At 49.1% G+C, this 12,668-nt stretch overlaps 1 protein-coding gene across 2 annotated transcripts in view; it reads left to right on the forward strand.

Moving 5' to 3' along the window:
- Window positions 1–11,296, forward strand: part of LOC138452991 (zinc finger protein 879-like) — a 203,911-nt gene extending 192,615 nt beyond the window's left edge. For both annotated transcript variants that reach the window (XM_069605379.1, XM_069605378.1), the window contains exons 9-10: window positions 9,692–9,787; window positions 9,883–11,296. In XM_069605379.1, the coding sequence (XP_069461480.1) occupies window positions 9,692–9,787; window positions 9,883–11,003 (1,217 nt within the window). In that variant the 3' untranslated portion in view covers window positions 11,004–11,296. The remainder of the gene's footprint in view (window positions 1–9,691; window positions 9,788–9,882) is intronic.
- Window positions 11,297–12,668: the final 1,372 nt, after the last annotated feature.

Here is a 12,668-nt window from a genome sequence, read left to right on the forward strand (position 1 = left end):
TTGTGGGAGATGTGGTTCTGTAATAGAAACGCTATCCATGACCAGAACATTTATTGGTAAGCTTTGGGAGACAGTCATATGACATCTAAGGCACATGGGAGGTTTTTACGGACTGGGGACTCCCTAACTCCCACTTTCCGGATATGGGTCAGGGCTGATTCTGTAGTGACCCTGCTGCCCCAGATTGGGGAGGGGCCCCGTCCTCCCCGTTGACAAGGTCATGATCCTGACCCTGTCACACCATGCACAGAGGTATAGATCGGAAGAAGAAATGTTTTATTAGTCTGTGTCGATTTTATTTTTATTATCAGTCAAAATGCTTTATTCAGCAGTTTTGCCATTAGCATACAAACGTTTTTAAAACATTCCTGCACAAATCTCACACCTTGAATCCAGGACAAAGCTAGCATTAAAGTCTGCATAAGCACACCATAAAATTCAGTTAATTGCATATTACACAACAGACAAAGGTTTCCTACAAAGCCAAGCACGATGAATACATTTGGCCACAAAATAAATATAATTTAAAATTTCAGTCGATCGGCATAACGCAAGTGCATCCAAAGTATGTTTGACATGTTTTTTCCCAAATAGTGGGATCAAGTACATTCTCCTCAATGCATTATAACATTCACAGAAATGCACAACAGACTTGGGTGCCATACCATACCATACTGCGCTTCTGAACACCCCTGAAGAACTGCTAGAGTCTCTGTACTCCAACTCCCCAGCTGTCCTCATTCTACTTAATCTCTCCTCTGCATTTGACACGGTCAACCATTCCATCCTCATACAAAGAATCCATGATACCCTTGGTATCTCGGATCGGGCACTGGACTGACCGCTCGGCCCAAGTCATCCTGGGCACCTTCTCCACCTGTGGCATCCCCCAAGGTTCTATCCGCTCCCCTTGGTTCTTAAACATCTACCTTGCTCTGCTGGCATGCCTCATCTCCTCCCTTTCCCCTAACTTCCAGTGTTATGCAGACAACACTCAACTCTTTCTGAAATCTCCTGCTGACCCCCTTGCACCATCCATCATCCTTGACTGCCTATTTGCCATTCAGTCCTGGTGCACCTGTAGCGATCTCTGCCTCAACGTCTGTAAAACTGAGATCCTTCGCAATCCGGACCCCTGCACCCTCTTTCTTCCCTTCACTCTGGCCTTCCTCCATGGGCTGTCTCCCTTCTCCAGAATCCTTGGAGTCATCTTCTAATCCCCTCTCTCCTTCTTTCCTCCCTCACACTCAGGACATTGCCATATCCTTGGTTTTAAGCACAGCAATCACATCTTTCCTGCCTTAAAAAGACGTCTGTGGCTTCTTGTTGCTGCACAGATTAAATTCAAATCCCTCTGCATCATCCACAAGGCTGTCTGGGCCCGGGGACCTCATCACTATTGTCAATATTTATCTCACTAAATACTCTCCCTCCAGACCTCTATGTTCCTCTGAAACCAACTCTTTGTGTGTAAAGCTCTTTGCTAAACAGAAAGCAGGAGGTTGAACGGGTTCCTCAGTTGGCTCCCTACTATGGAACAGCATCCCCTCCTTCTGTGCCTTCAGCAGGACTTATTTAAATTCCTGAAGCTCCTCAAGACTTTCCTCTTTTACTCCTCCTTCCCATCTTCTCACCTCTGCTAATCTCACAGTTGCTGTGATTGGTGTCCTGGGCCCTTATGCAGCCGTGGGGGGCGCCTGACCTCCCACACCCAATCGCCCAACTTCTGTCTACTCTCATCACTGGCCTTGGCACTAACTCTGCCTTGGAGGCTGTCACGTACACCCAACACGGCTCCAGGCCGTGTTGCACTTACCACACCAAGCACTTCATCTGTTGATCACTCACAAGCATGGACACTCCAGCACCTACCCCCTCTGCCCTCTTCCTTGCTGCACTTGCACGTTTTGAATACTCACAAGGCATAGTAGGTTTGTCCTTCTTTTTTTCCTTTCCCCTCCTCTGTTGTGTATTCAATGTGTATCACTCCCTTGATCCCTCCCTTTGCCCTGTGGGTGCTTTGAAACAGTATGTACTTGCTGCATAAACACCTAACAAGCGAACAATAAACTAAATAAATAAATACCACAGCCGGGCAAACTTCATATTTTTTAATGATGGTCATTTGAAGAGATTGTGATGCTGATTTCCATCAATTTCTGAAATTAGTGCATTGAATAGAAGACCATTCCTCGTGTTTTCTGCGTCAATCTATATCAGGTAATTTAATGTAAAAAATCCAATTAAATTAAGTTCACAACTAATTTAAGGAGGTAGTTCTTTCTTTTTCGATGTTTAGGACCAATTGAACAGTTTTCACATCTTCAGGGATCGATAACAAATTCAGTGCAGTGGCGGAGGCTATTGGTAGTAATAATATGATTACAAAATAAGTTGTGTTTTTGCTAATACTTCATTAAAGCATTTTTTTTTTTTTTAGGACAGACGTGTAATGTAAACCTGATTTTTTGAAATGTGACACAAAGATCATAGGGAGGAATGTGAATTAACGCTGATTCGTTCCTGTTAATGAGATATAATGTGTTAAATAAGACAACTACCTTTTTCTCAATGCATAGAAATATTGTAAATGTATGTTCATTCTATCTATATTTAAATCTTTTTTTTCGAGGGGATTGGGTCCTCCGACGTATTCCATATCTATGACAGGTAATCACCACAGCTGTGCTGCTTCGGAAACTTTTCCGGCGTCTGCGTCCTGCGTCGATGCGCCGACGTCGAGGACCTCCTCCGACGTCCGACGTCATCCGATGTGATAAGTAGGACGCACGACGCCTGTAGCCTCAGTTCCGTTTTTTCCGCGAACTTGTTGCTTCGTGTTTCTCGGTTCTAAGCCTCGACTCTTTGGAGTTCTGTTCTTTCTGGTTCTTCGAACCTGTTCGTTTGTGAATTTCTTCGACGATGTCTTCCACTTCGTCTTCAACCCCGCGTCCGGGCAGTAAGAAGTGCGGGGAGTGTGGGTCCAAGATGTCGGTGACTGACTCGCACGACGCCTTCCTCTGGTGCCTCGGGGAGGCCCACGACACGGATGACTGTATCGACTGCCAGTCGCTCACGTCCAAGGCCTTACGCGAGCGTAAGAAGAAATTGTCGGTAGGTCGGGTGTCCAAGCCCCGGAAGTCGAAGTCGGCGGGGCTTTCGACGGATGATTCGAGGGGTGACTCTCCGCGTCATCGTCGGAAGTCTCGTCGGTCTTCTTCTAGGAGTCGGTCTCGCCACTCCTCAGCCTCTTCGAGGCATTCTCGGAAGCGCCGACACCGGTCGCCTTCCAGGTCCTCTTCGGAGGACTCTGCCCGGCCCGTCGGTTACCCCACTAGCCGTGCGACGCCGGAGGAATGGGCTTCCTTCGGGAAGAAGATGTTGGCGATTCTTGAGTCGCAGGGTACTCAACCGTCCGCGCCCCCGAGTGGGGTCGGCCGTGAGAGGTCGAGTGCCACCGCTCGCAAGAGTGGTCGGCGCGAGTCACGGGAGAGGTCCCGTTTGGACAAGGAGGCTCGTTCTCGCCGTACCCGTTCCAGGTCCCGGTCCTCGACGCGATCGAGACCGTGTGCACCTGTGATGTCTTCGAGGAAGACATCGACGTCTGAGGCGTCGAGGGCGTCGACGGGCTTTCTCGAGGCTCCGGCTCCGAGGAAGTCGTCGAAGCCGTCGACGATCAGGTCGTCGAGGGACACGCTCGGGGCTCCGGCTTCGAGGGCTGTGTCGACGCCACCGATACTGGAGGCGCTGCATCTGACGTCGACGCCGATTTCCTCGACGTCGACGCCGATCCTCTCGGCGCCGTTGCCGGTTTTCTCGACGGCGGCGCCGATTCGCTCGACGCCATCGACGCCTTTTGTGTCGGAGGTGCCCCGTGTCTCGGGTGTACCCCCCTAGGAAGGCTCAGGCTAAGAGCAAGCACTCTCGGGTGCCTTCTTTTCGCCACCTGGAATATATTTCAGAGGCGGATGAGGATTCTGATGGCCTGGTTCCTCGTCAGGTGCCAGATGACATTGTCTCGGGCCATAGTCAGTTTGACGATTTGAGGCAGTCTCTGCATGATGCCAGTGGACTGGACACCTCTCCGGAGGTGGAATTTTGTCGGCCTGAGCCTGGCTCCCATGCCGATTCCTCTTACCGGCGCCTTATGGCTAGGGTTTCTGAGTATCTGGGATGGTCTGCTCCCCCAGGGGAGTTTGTGCAGGATGACCTGACGGACATCCTTGATGTTGGTCCCCCAACTGACCCGGTACTGCCGTTCCATATGGCTTTACAGAGAAGGGTGGCGGCGGCTTGGACTGCTCCGGAGAGTCTCCCGGCGGTGGGCAAGTCCTTGTCGCGTAAATACCGTCCAGCCAGTAGCGACCCCTGCTACTTGACCAGGCACCCCACTCCGGAAAGTTTGGTGGTGCAGGCGGCCACGGCCCCGGCAAAGCAGGCGTCGTACCCTACCATCCCTCCTGATAGGGACGACAAGCGTTTTGATGGCTGGGCGAAGAAAGTGTTTTCTTCTGGTGGTATGGCGCTTCAGGCGGCCAACTCCGTTTGTGCCTTGTCACGTTTCACGCACACTCTGTGGAACTGTGTTGCGTTGGCGGCTGAACATATTCCCGAAGGGGATGAACGGGATGGTTTCCTTGCTATGGTCCAGGATGGTAAGGATGCCATGTGTGAGTCCGTTCAGTCGGGTCTGGACTTGGCTGAATGCGTCAGTAGGTCCATGGCGGCGAGCACCGTGATACGCAGGTTTGCGTGGTTGCGGAAGTCGGGGTTTGCTCCTGATGTGCAATCCCGGCTCCTCAACATGCCCTTTGACGGTGAACACCTTTTTGGCAGCAAGGCTGACGAGAGCCTTGAGAGGTTGCAGACCTCAAAAGCTGCAGTGAAGTCGTTGGGCGCTGCAGTTCGCCAACCTCCGCCTTTTCGTCCTAGGGGACAGCAGTGGAGGGGTGGTTCCTTTCGCTATTACTCATCCTTCAGTAAAGCGAGAGGGGCTGGCAGTCAAAGAGGCCAGCGCAGGGGTACCAGAGGTGGACGACAGGGTACCCGTGGTGCCAAGGCCGCTCGGGCAGTTGCCTCTTTGCCCTCAGGTAACGCCGCAGCCGCTCCTACTCAGTCATGAGGCCATGTCCCATGGTTCGCCGGTTGGGGGAAGGCTGGCGCAGCATCTTGTAGAGTGGCAAGCCATTACTTCAGATGTGTGGGTTCTGGAGATCATAGCCCACGGCTACTGTCTTCCCTTTCGGCACAGGCCTCGCGACAATCCACCGGGGAACCTCTCTTTGAAGTGTCCGGATCCGCTCCTTGCGCAGGAAATTCAAGCCCTGCTGGAGAAAGGCGCTATAGAACTGGTGCCTGTAGCGGAGAGGAACAAGGGATGGTATTCCCCTTATTTTTTGATTTCCAAGAAAGACGGGGGATTGAGACCCATCATGGACTTGCGCGGTTTGAACAAACTCCTCAGGAAGGACAAGTTCAAGATGGTCACTCTCTCTCAAGTCCTCCAGGCCCTTCAGCTTCAGGACTGGTTGGTGTCACTCGACCTCAAGGATGCTTACTTCCATGTGCCGATCCATCCCAAGCACAAGAAGTACCTGAGGTTCGCGGTTGGCGACTCGCACTTTCAGTTTCGGGTCCTGCCGTTCGGATTGACCTCCGCCCCGAGGGTTTTCACCAAGCTCATGGTGGTGGTGGCAGCGCATCTCAGGCAAGGGGGGATTCACGTCTACCCCTACCTGGACGATTGGTTGATCAGGGGGAGCTCTCCCGAGCAAGTCCTGGATCATCTGTCCGTCACCTGCCACTCCCTTCACAGGCTGGGCTTCTCCCTCAATTTAAAGAAGTCCCATTTGACGCCAACGCAGAGGCTCCAGTACATCGGAGCAGTGCTCGACACTTCCCTGGGGCAGTGTTTTCCTCCCCAGGTGAGGGCTCTTCACATTCAGCAGATGGTGCACAAGTTTCAGCATGCCCAGACGCTCCCAGCGTTCGAGTTCTTGAGGTTGCTCGGCCTCATGGCATCCTGCATTCTTCTGGTGCCAGAGGCTCGCCTGCGCATGAGATCTTTGCAGTGGGCACTCAAGATGCAATGGTCGCAGTCCTCCGGCAGGATGTCGGACCCGATTCAGGTGCCGCCCTCGGTCGCCCAGGACCTTCTGTGGTGGGCCGTCGAAGGCAACTTGATGAAGGGGGCTCCATTTTGGCTTCCCTGGCCGGAGGTGACGATCGTGACGGATGCATCCCTCACGGGATGGGGAGCTCATGCCAACGGGCTGACAGTCAGCGGTTGTTGGTCTCCGTCAGAGTCCAGACTCCATATCAATCTGTTGGAGCTGAGGGCCGTCAGGCTAGCCCTGAAGGCTTTTCTGCCGACTGTGCGAGGAAGGAATGTCCTGATCCTGACGGACAACACGGTGGCCATGCACTACCTCAACAAAAAGGGGGGGGCAGGGTCACTTCCTCTGAGCAGGGAGGCGATGCAGCTCGAGTTCTGGGCCATCCAGCAGGAAGTTTCGGTCTCGGCAGTTCATCTGGCCGGAGTCGAAAACGTGACGGCGGACGCTCTGAGCAGGCAGAGCGCGATCTCTCACGAGTGGGATTTGGCTCAGGAGATTCTCCTGGAGATCTTCGCCCTTTGGGGGACCCCTCAAGTGGATCTCTTCGCCTCCAGTGTCAACCGGAAGTGCGAGAGGTTCTGCTCGCGGGAATTTACTCCAAAAGGAGCCTTAGGAGACGCGTTCGTGGTGGATTGGTCGTTCCCGCTGCTGTACGCGTTTCCTCCAGTCCCCGTCATCCCGCAAGTGCTGCGGAGGTTACGGAAGTTCGGTTCCCGGATGATCCTCATTGCTCCGGCGTGGGCTCGGAGGACGTGGTACCCGGACCTTCTCGACTTGTCCATCTGCCCTCCACGTCGTCTTCCCTACCGAGACGATCTGCTCTCACGGGAGGGGGGTCTGGTTCTCCATCCAGAGGTCAGTTCCCTCAACCTTCACGCTTGGCTTCTGAAAGGTTGAGGTATAGGGATTGGGACCTCCCTGAAGACGTGATGGAGGTGTTGCTTTCGGCCCGAAGGCCAGCAACTAAGTCTCTGTACCGTTGCCGTTGGCGTAAGTTCTGCGACTGGTGCAGAGTTCGGAATGTGGATCCTTTTGCATGTGACATCCCCATGGTTCTGTCCTTGTTGCTTTCTTTGGCCCACAGGGGCTTGCAAGTGGGTACCATTAAAGGTTACCTGGCGGCGCTGTCCATCTTTAAGCGCTCGTCTGATGAGTGTTCTTACTTTAAGATCCCTTTAATTTCACAGTTTCTGAAAGGGCTCACTAATATGTTCCCTCCGTCACCTTTCCTGGTGCCCGGTTGGGATTTAAACCTTGTTCTTAGGTTTCTTATGGGTGCTCCGTTTGAGCCTTTACATTCTTGCCCTTTGAGGCTGTTAACTCTGAAAACTGTGTTTTTAGTTGCGGTTACTTCCGCTCGCAGAGTGAGTGAGTTACAGGCACTTTCAGTTAAGCCACCCTTCACTGTTTTCCTAAAGGACAGGGTTGTCCTTCGTGTTTGTCCTTCTTTTCTTCCGAAGGTAGTGACGGAATTTCATTTGGCCCAGAAGGTTGTTCTTCCGGCATTCTATCCTCCTCCGCATCCTGGTAAGGAAGAGGAGAGGCTCCATAGGCTTGATCCTAGGAGAGCTTTAAGCTTTTATGTTTCGCGCATGTCCCGGGTCAGAGTGGACGATCAACTCTTTATTGGTTACGCTGGTAAGCGTTTGGGGCAAGCTGTGACGAAACAGACTTTGTCCCGCTGGATTATTTTGGCCATCTCAGAGTGTTACCGCTTGGCGGGTAAGGACCCACCGGCTGGCTTGCGGGCCCATTCTACCAGGGGTGTGGCTGCATCTACTGCGCTGCAGAGGGGTGTTCCTATTCGCAACATCTGTGATGCAGCCACCTGGGCTTCAGTACATACATTTGTACGGCATTATTCCCTCGATTCCATCAGAGGGCAGGATCTGGCCTTTGGCAAGGCGGTCCTTTGCTCTGCTATTTGATTGGCTATTCTAAATTGTGTTTATAAATTCTTTCCCTCCTCCTTGCTCTGGTACTGCTTTGGGAGTCTGTCGTAGATATGGAATACGTCGGAGGGCCCAATCCCCTCGAAGAACAAGTTACTTTCTTACCTGGTAACGTTCTTTCGATGGGATGGTCCGACGACGTATTCCATATCGCTCCCACCCTGCCTTCCCCGCTGCAGAATTTCTTTTGCGATTGCAGCTTACGTTCCGCAAGGCTTTGTGTCTGACTGGCAGTTGACTTATGTCACACGTTCTGGGGGAAAAAACTACAACTGAGGCTACAGGCGTCGTGCGTCCTACTTATCACATCGGATGACGTCGGACGTCGGAGGAGGTCCTCGACGTCGGCGCATCGACGTCATCGACACAGGACGCAGACGCCGGAAAAGTTTCCGAAGCAGCACAGCTGTGGTGATTACCTGTCATAGATATGGAATACGTCGTCGGACCATCCCATCGAAAGAACGTTACCAGGTAAGAAAGTAACTTGTTCTTTAATTACAAAATGTTTAGACTTGAGAAATTACTTATAACTGGTCTTTTTAGTTAATTTAAATACTGCCTCGTTTACCACACCTCCAAATTCCATCTTTGGTGTTAATGTGGAGGAAACACTTTCTATGTCTTTGCTGTGGTGGTAGTTATCCACATTACTGCCAAGAAATTGAGGACTTACTTCAGGGGGAGCTACCTCCTGTAATTAATTCTTTGAATCCTCAATGGAATTCTATGGAGTTCATTGTTATTAGCATTGCATTCCGCCACTTGTGATTTAGTGGATTTAGAGAAAATATGAATGTTGGAATCGCCAAACCCATATTGAGGCCCAATGTGTGTAGGCTTTCCAACCATGTCCAGTTAATTGCCATTTGGTTGTAGAGATGCTCTTCTTTTGCTGATTTATGACAACCCGATATAGCTTGTATGTCGGACTACAGGCTTTCCATCTCCTGCATCACACATGCATGATTAATGGTTGCACCTGAATAGGGCAGAAATAAGCATGGCCCTTTCCGATGAAACATAATGTGCATTATTTGTAAACCAAACAATGTGCTGAAAAAGAAAATGTGCCTGTAATCTGGCAGAGCATGTGTATAAGTGAGGTGATTGGGATCGATGGAGGATCACAACACCACATTTGACTTCTCCTGAGGAACCCCAGAACATCCAGACCTATGTTCAAATTAATGGCTTCTTCATTCTATACATTGTCATATCACGCAGAAAGTTGTTCGTCTATGACTGATACAGATTTGCATTTGTGAGTCCTCTCCACAAAGACACATTAAAGATACAACAGGTTTTTGGGATGCATTCCTTTGTCCCCTTGAACCTTCCAAGCTTGACACTGGATTACTTGAAGTCATGCACACCTCTCCTATCATCATTGAGAATGTCTGGCCTGTGAAGCATACACTATTAGTTGCCAAATAAGCAGTGTAATGGTACGTTTAAAGCTCTTCCAAGGGCTGTTGAAGTGCCTCAGTAATTTTCCTGCCATTGTACCACCAATAAGATATGTAGTCACATGTCATACTCCAGTACCGTCCCTGGAAGCCTAATGCCCCATTGGACTAGGCCACACTATAATGCGTTGTACATGTGTCCTTTTATTTATAGGCTGCCCCGATGCCACTCCCGACAGAGCTATGATTAAGCATGATGCCCGAGCACAATCCATGGATCAGCACCAGTACTCAAGCCTTGCAAGAAGAAGTGAGTATGCTGTATTTACAAGATTGTGTTAGACAATGACCAGGCATCTGGGTGCCCTTCCTGTCATGTGACCATATTGTGTTTCATCCCAACAGGGGATATTCCATCAAAACAAAATAAGAGGCATAGAGCTGTGTCCCGAGAAGAGCCGAAGCTTCACAGAACGCTTTCAGATGGTGCACATGAAACATTGCTTAGTTGTTCTTATGACACAGTAAACCATGAAAGACTGCACAGATGGCGTCAAATTCCCAAGATTCAACAAGAAAACCAGGGATCTGAAACATCCGGCCTAGAGTTTGAACCGATCAAACAACAAGAAAACCTATTCCGCAGTATGCTGCATCAGCGTATAGTCTGCAGGCTAGGCTTCAGTGATAATGACGCTCTTCTTTCACATAGCCAACTCCACGCCGACGAGAAATCACACAAATGTACAACTTGTTTGGGATACATCAGTGACAGTTCATCTCTCCTTCTACACATGAGAACCCACCCAAATGAAGGAGAGTATAAATGTACAGTCTGCATGAGGTGTTACACCGATAGCACAACCCTAACGAAGCATATGAAAGCACACGCAGTTGGGACATCCTACCAATGCACACCCTGCGAGAAGTATTTCAGTGACAGTGCTTCACTTTTTATGCATCAAGAAAGTCACACATCCCAGAGCCCTCATAGTTGTACTCGATGTGGAAAAAACTTTAGTCAAAACTCCTTGCTTAGATTTCACCAGCGGCTTCACTCAGGACTAAGGCCATATAAATGTGCGACTTGCGGAAAAAACTTCACAAAGTTATATCATCTGAAAGTTCACATAAGGACTCACACAGGAGAGAAACCCTACAAATGTAGCAAATGTGAGAAATGCTTTCGGGATAACTCAGCCCTTAGTAAACACGAGCGTATCCACACTGGGGAGCAACCCTACAAATGTACTGGATGTGAGAAAAGCTTCAGGGATAGCTCCTCCCTCAACGTACACCAGCGAATACACACTGGGGAGCGGCCATATCAGTGTTCTGGATGCGCAAAAAGATTCAGAGACAGCTCTTCTCTCAATGTGCACCAGAGGGTCCACACTGGGGAGCGGCCTTACAAGTGCATGGACTGTGATAAAAGCTTTTCCCGTAAGCCAGCATTGACAAAACACTTGAGTACCCACTTGGGGCGAACATGTGATCAAAGGCCTGAAACTGAGGAGGAAAGTTAAACTAATATTCCTACTAGTCAAAGAATAATGTTTATACACAAAGTGTTTGCGGGGTATTGAAAAGCAGAGATTGCAAGGATTATCTTATGGTGTGCTTCTGTGACCGAAACAGATTTTGGTTTTTCATGTTGTGTTAGAGGTTTTCCTTCCCCCATTTGTCCCGTTTTACAGGAGCACCAGTATTCACTTATGTCTCTGACACATTTTTACCTATGATATTCTTTTGCATGTGTTTGTGTATGTTCAAGCTAATGCATTACATGAGCAGTACTCTAAAGGCAGTTTTATATGTATGCATGTATTGGGTTTTGATTTATACTGTGAACCTATTTTAAAGCAATAGTTGTCTGTTCATCAAGGGCATATAGTGATCAAATACAATAATATGGATACAATTAGAAGGCTAGAATGATAGGAAGTGTGGGTCTACAAGGGGTTACATGCTGAGAATACAAGTTAGGGAGGGAATGTGACTGTGTTGGTTCTGCAGCTGTTCTCCAGTTGAAGCTTTATTTATTTTAGTTTCCATCAACCTTGACATTCCTTACATCAGATCTACGTGATTACGTTCTCAGTCATAGCAGAATTGAGACACACATTATTTCAAACATCAATCCTGGACACTAGAGAGGTGGCTTACAATTTGACTGGGGGCTGAGGAAAATTCTGCCTCAAGCCAGAATGTAATTTTGGTGTCAACAGCATAAGACAGAAAAGAGAGGAGAAGTGGGAGAGAAGATAAGTTAAAGGTATAAGGTTGGTTTTAAAGTTTCAGGGGTGAGGAAGAAGGCTTGGTAACACCATAGTTGGATACACTGGCAGTGAAAAGGTCCTGGCTCAATCTGGACCTCCCTGTCCTAAAGAAAGAACTAAAAGAACAAGATTCTGCTGAGGGCACAGTCTTTAATGCCAAAGATGTTTTCCAGGTAGTTGGGAAGAGGGGGATGGTTGATGGTGTCAGAGGTAGAAACAAGTTTAAGCATCATGAGAATGGCAGGACAGTTCTTATCAAGCGACTAGTTCATCTCTAATAAAGCAGGCCATGCCAATTCCTCTTATAGTACCAGATTGGTGGTTGTACAATAAGACATCATCTTGAGTAAGGGCAAGAGTCGGGAGATGGACATCTTTTCCAGTACTTTGCCAATAAAAGACATGATAGTAGTGGCAGTGTAGTTGGCTGGACCTGCCAGTTCAGTTGAACCTTTTTGGGATGCGTCTGGATTAGTAGTGTCTTAAGCTTTTGGGGGAAGACTCCAGAGTCAAAAGAGCTACTGCACAGGGCAGCAAAGTCTGGGGTCAAGCTGTTGATGTTGTCTGTAATGAATACTACTCCGACACCGTCATTTTCTTTGCTGAGATCATGATTTTCTTTGGAGAAACTGACTTGAAGTAGGAAAACCAAGAAGGTGGCCTGGTGGAGGTATCGTTGCTGCATCTTGAAATGTAATGAAAAATGGAAAACCAGAATGAGAAGCCGGAAGCATACAAGTTGTCCATATGAAGATTGCTCAAAGATTCCATTGTCCTCATCAAAAACATTCCAAAGTCCTAAAGTCATAAACTAAGTAGCACTTCTGCATTAAATGGATCCCAAATGCATGTCAAAGCACTCGGCAGAAAGATTTCAAAATGTTAGCATTACATCCCCAATGTTCTATGCGA

This window comes from Ambystoma mexicanum, chromosome 4p (assembly GCF_040938575.1).
Source record: "Ambystoma mexicanum isolate Mex_15411 chromosome 4p, UKY_AmexF1_1, whole genome shotgun sequence".
Classification (NCBI taxonomy): Eukaryota; Metazoa; Chordata; class Amphibia; order Caudata; family Ambystomatidae; genus Ambystoma; species Ambystoma mexicanum.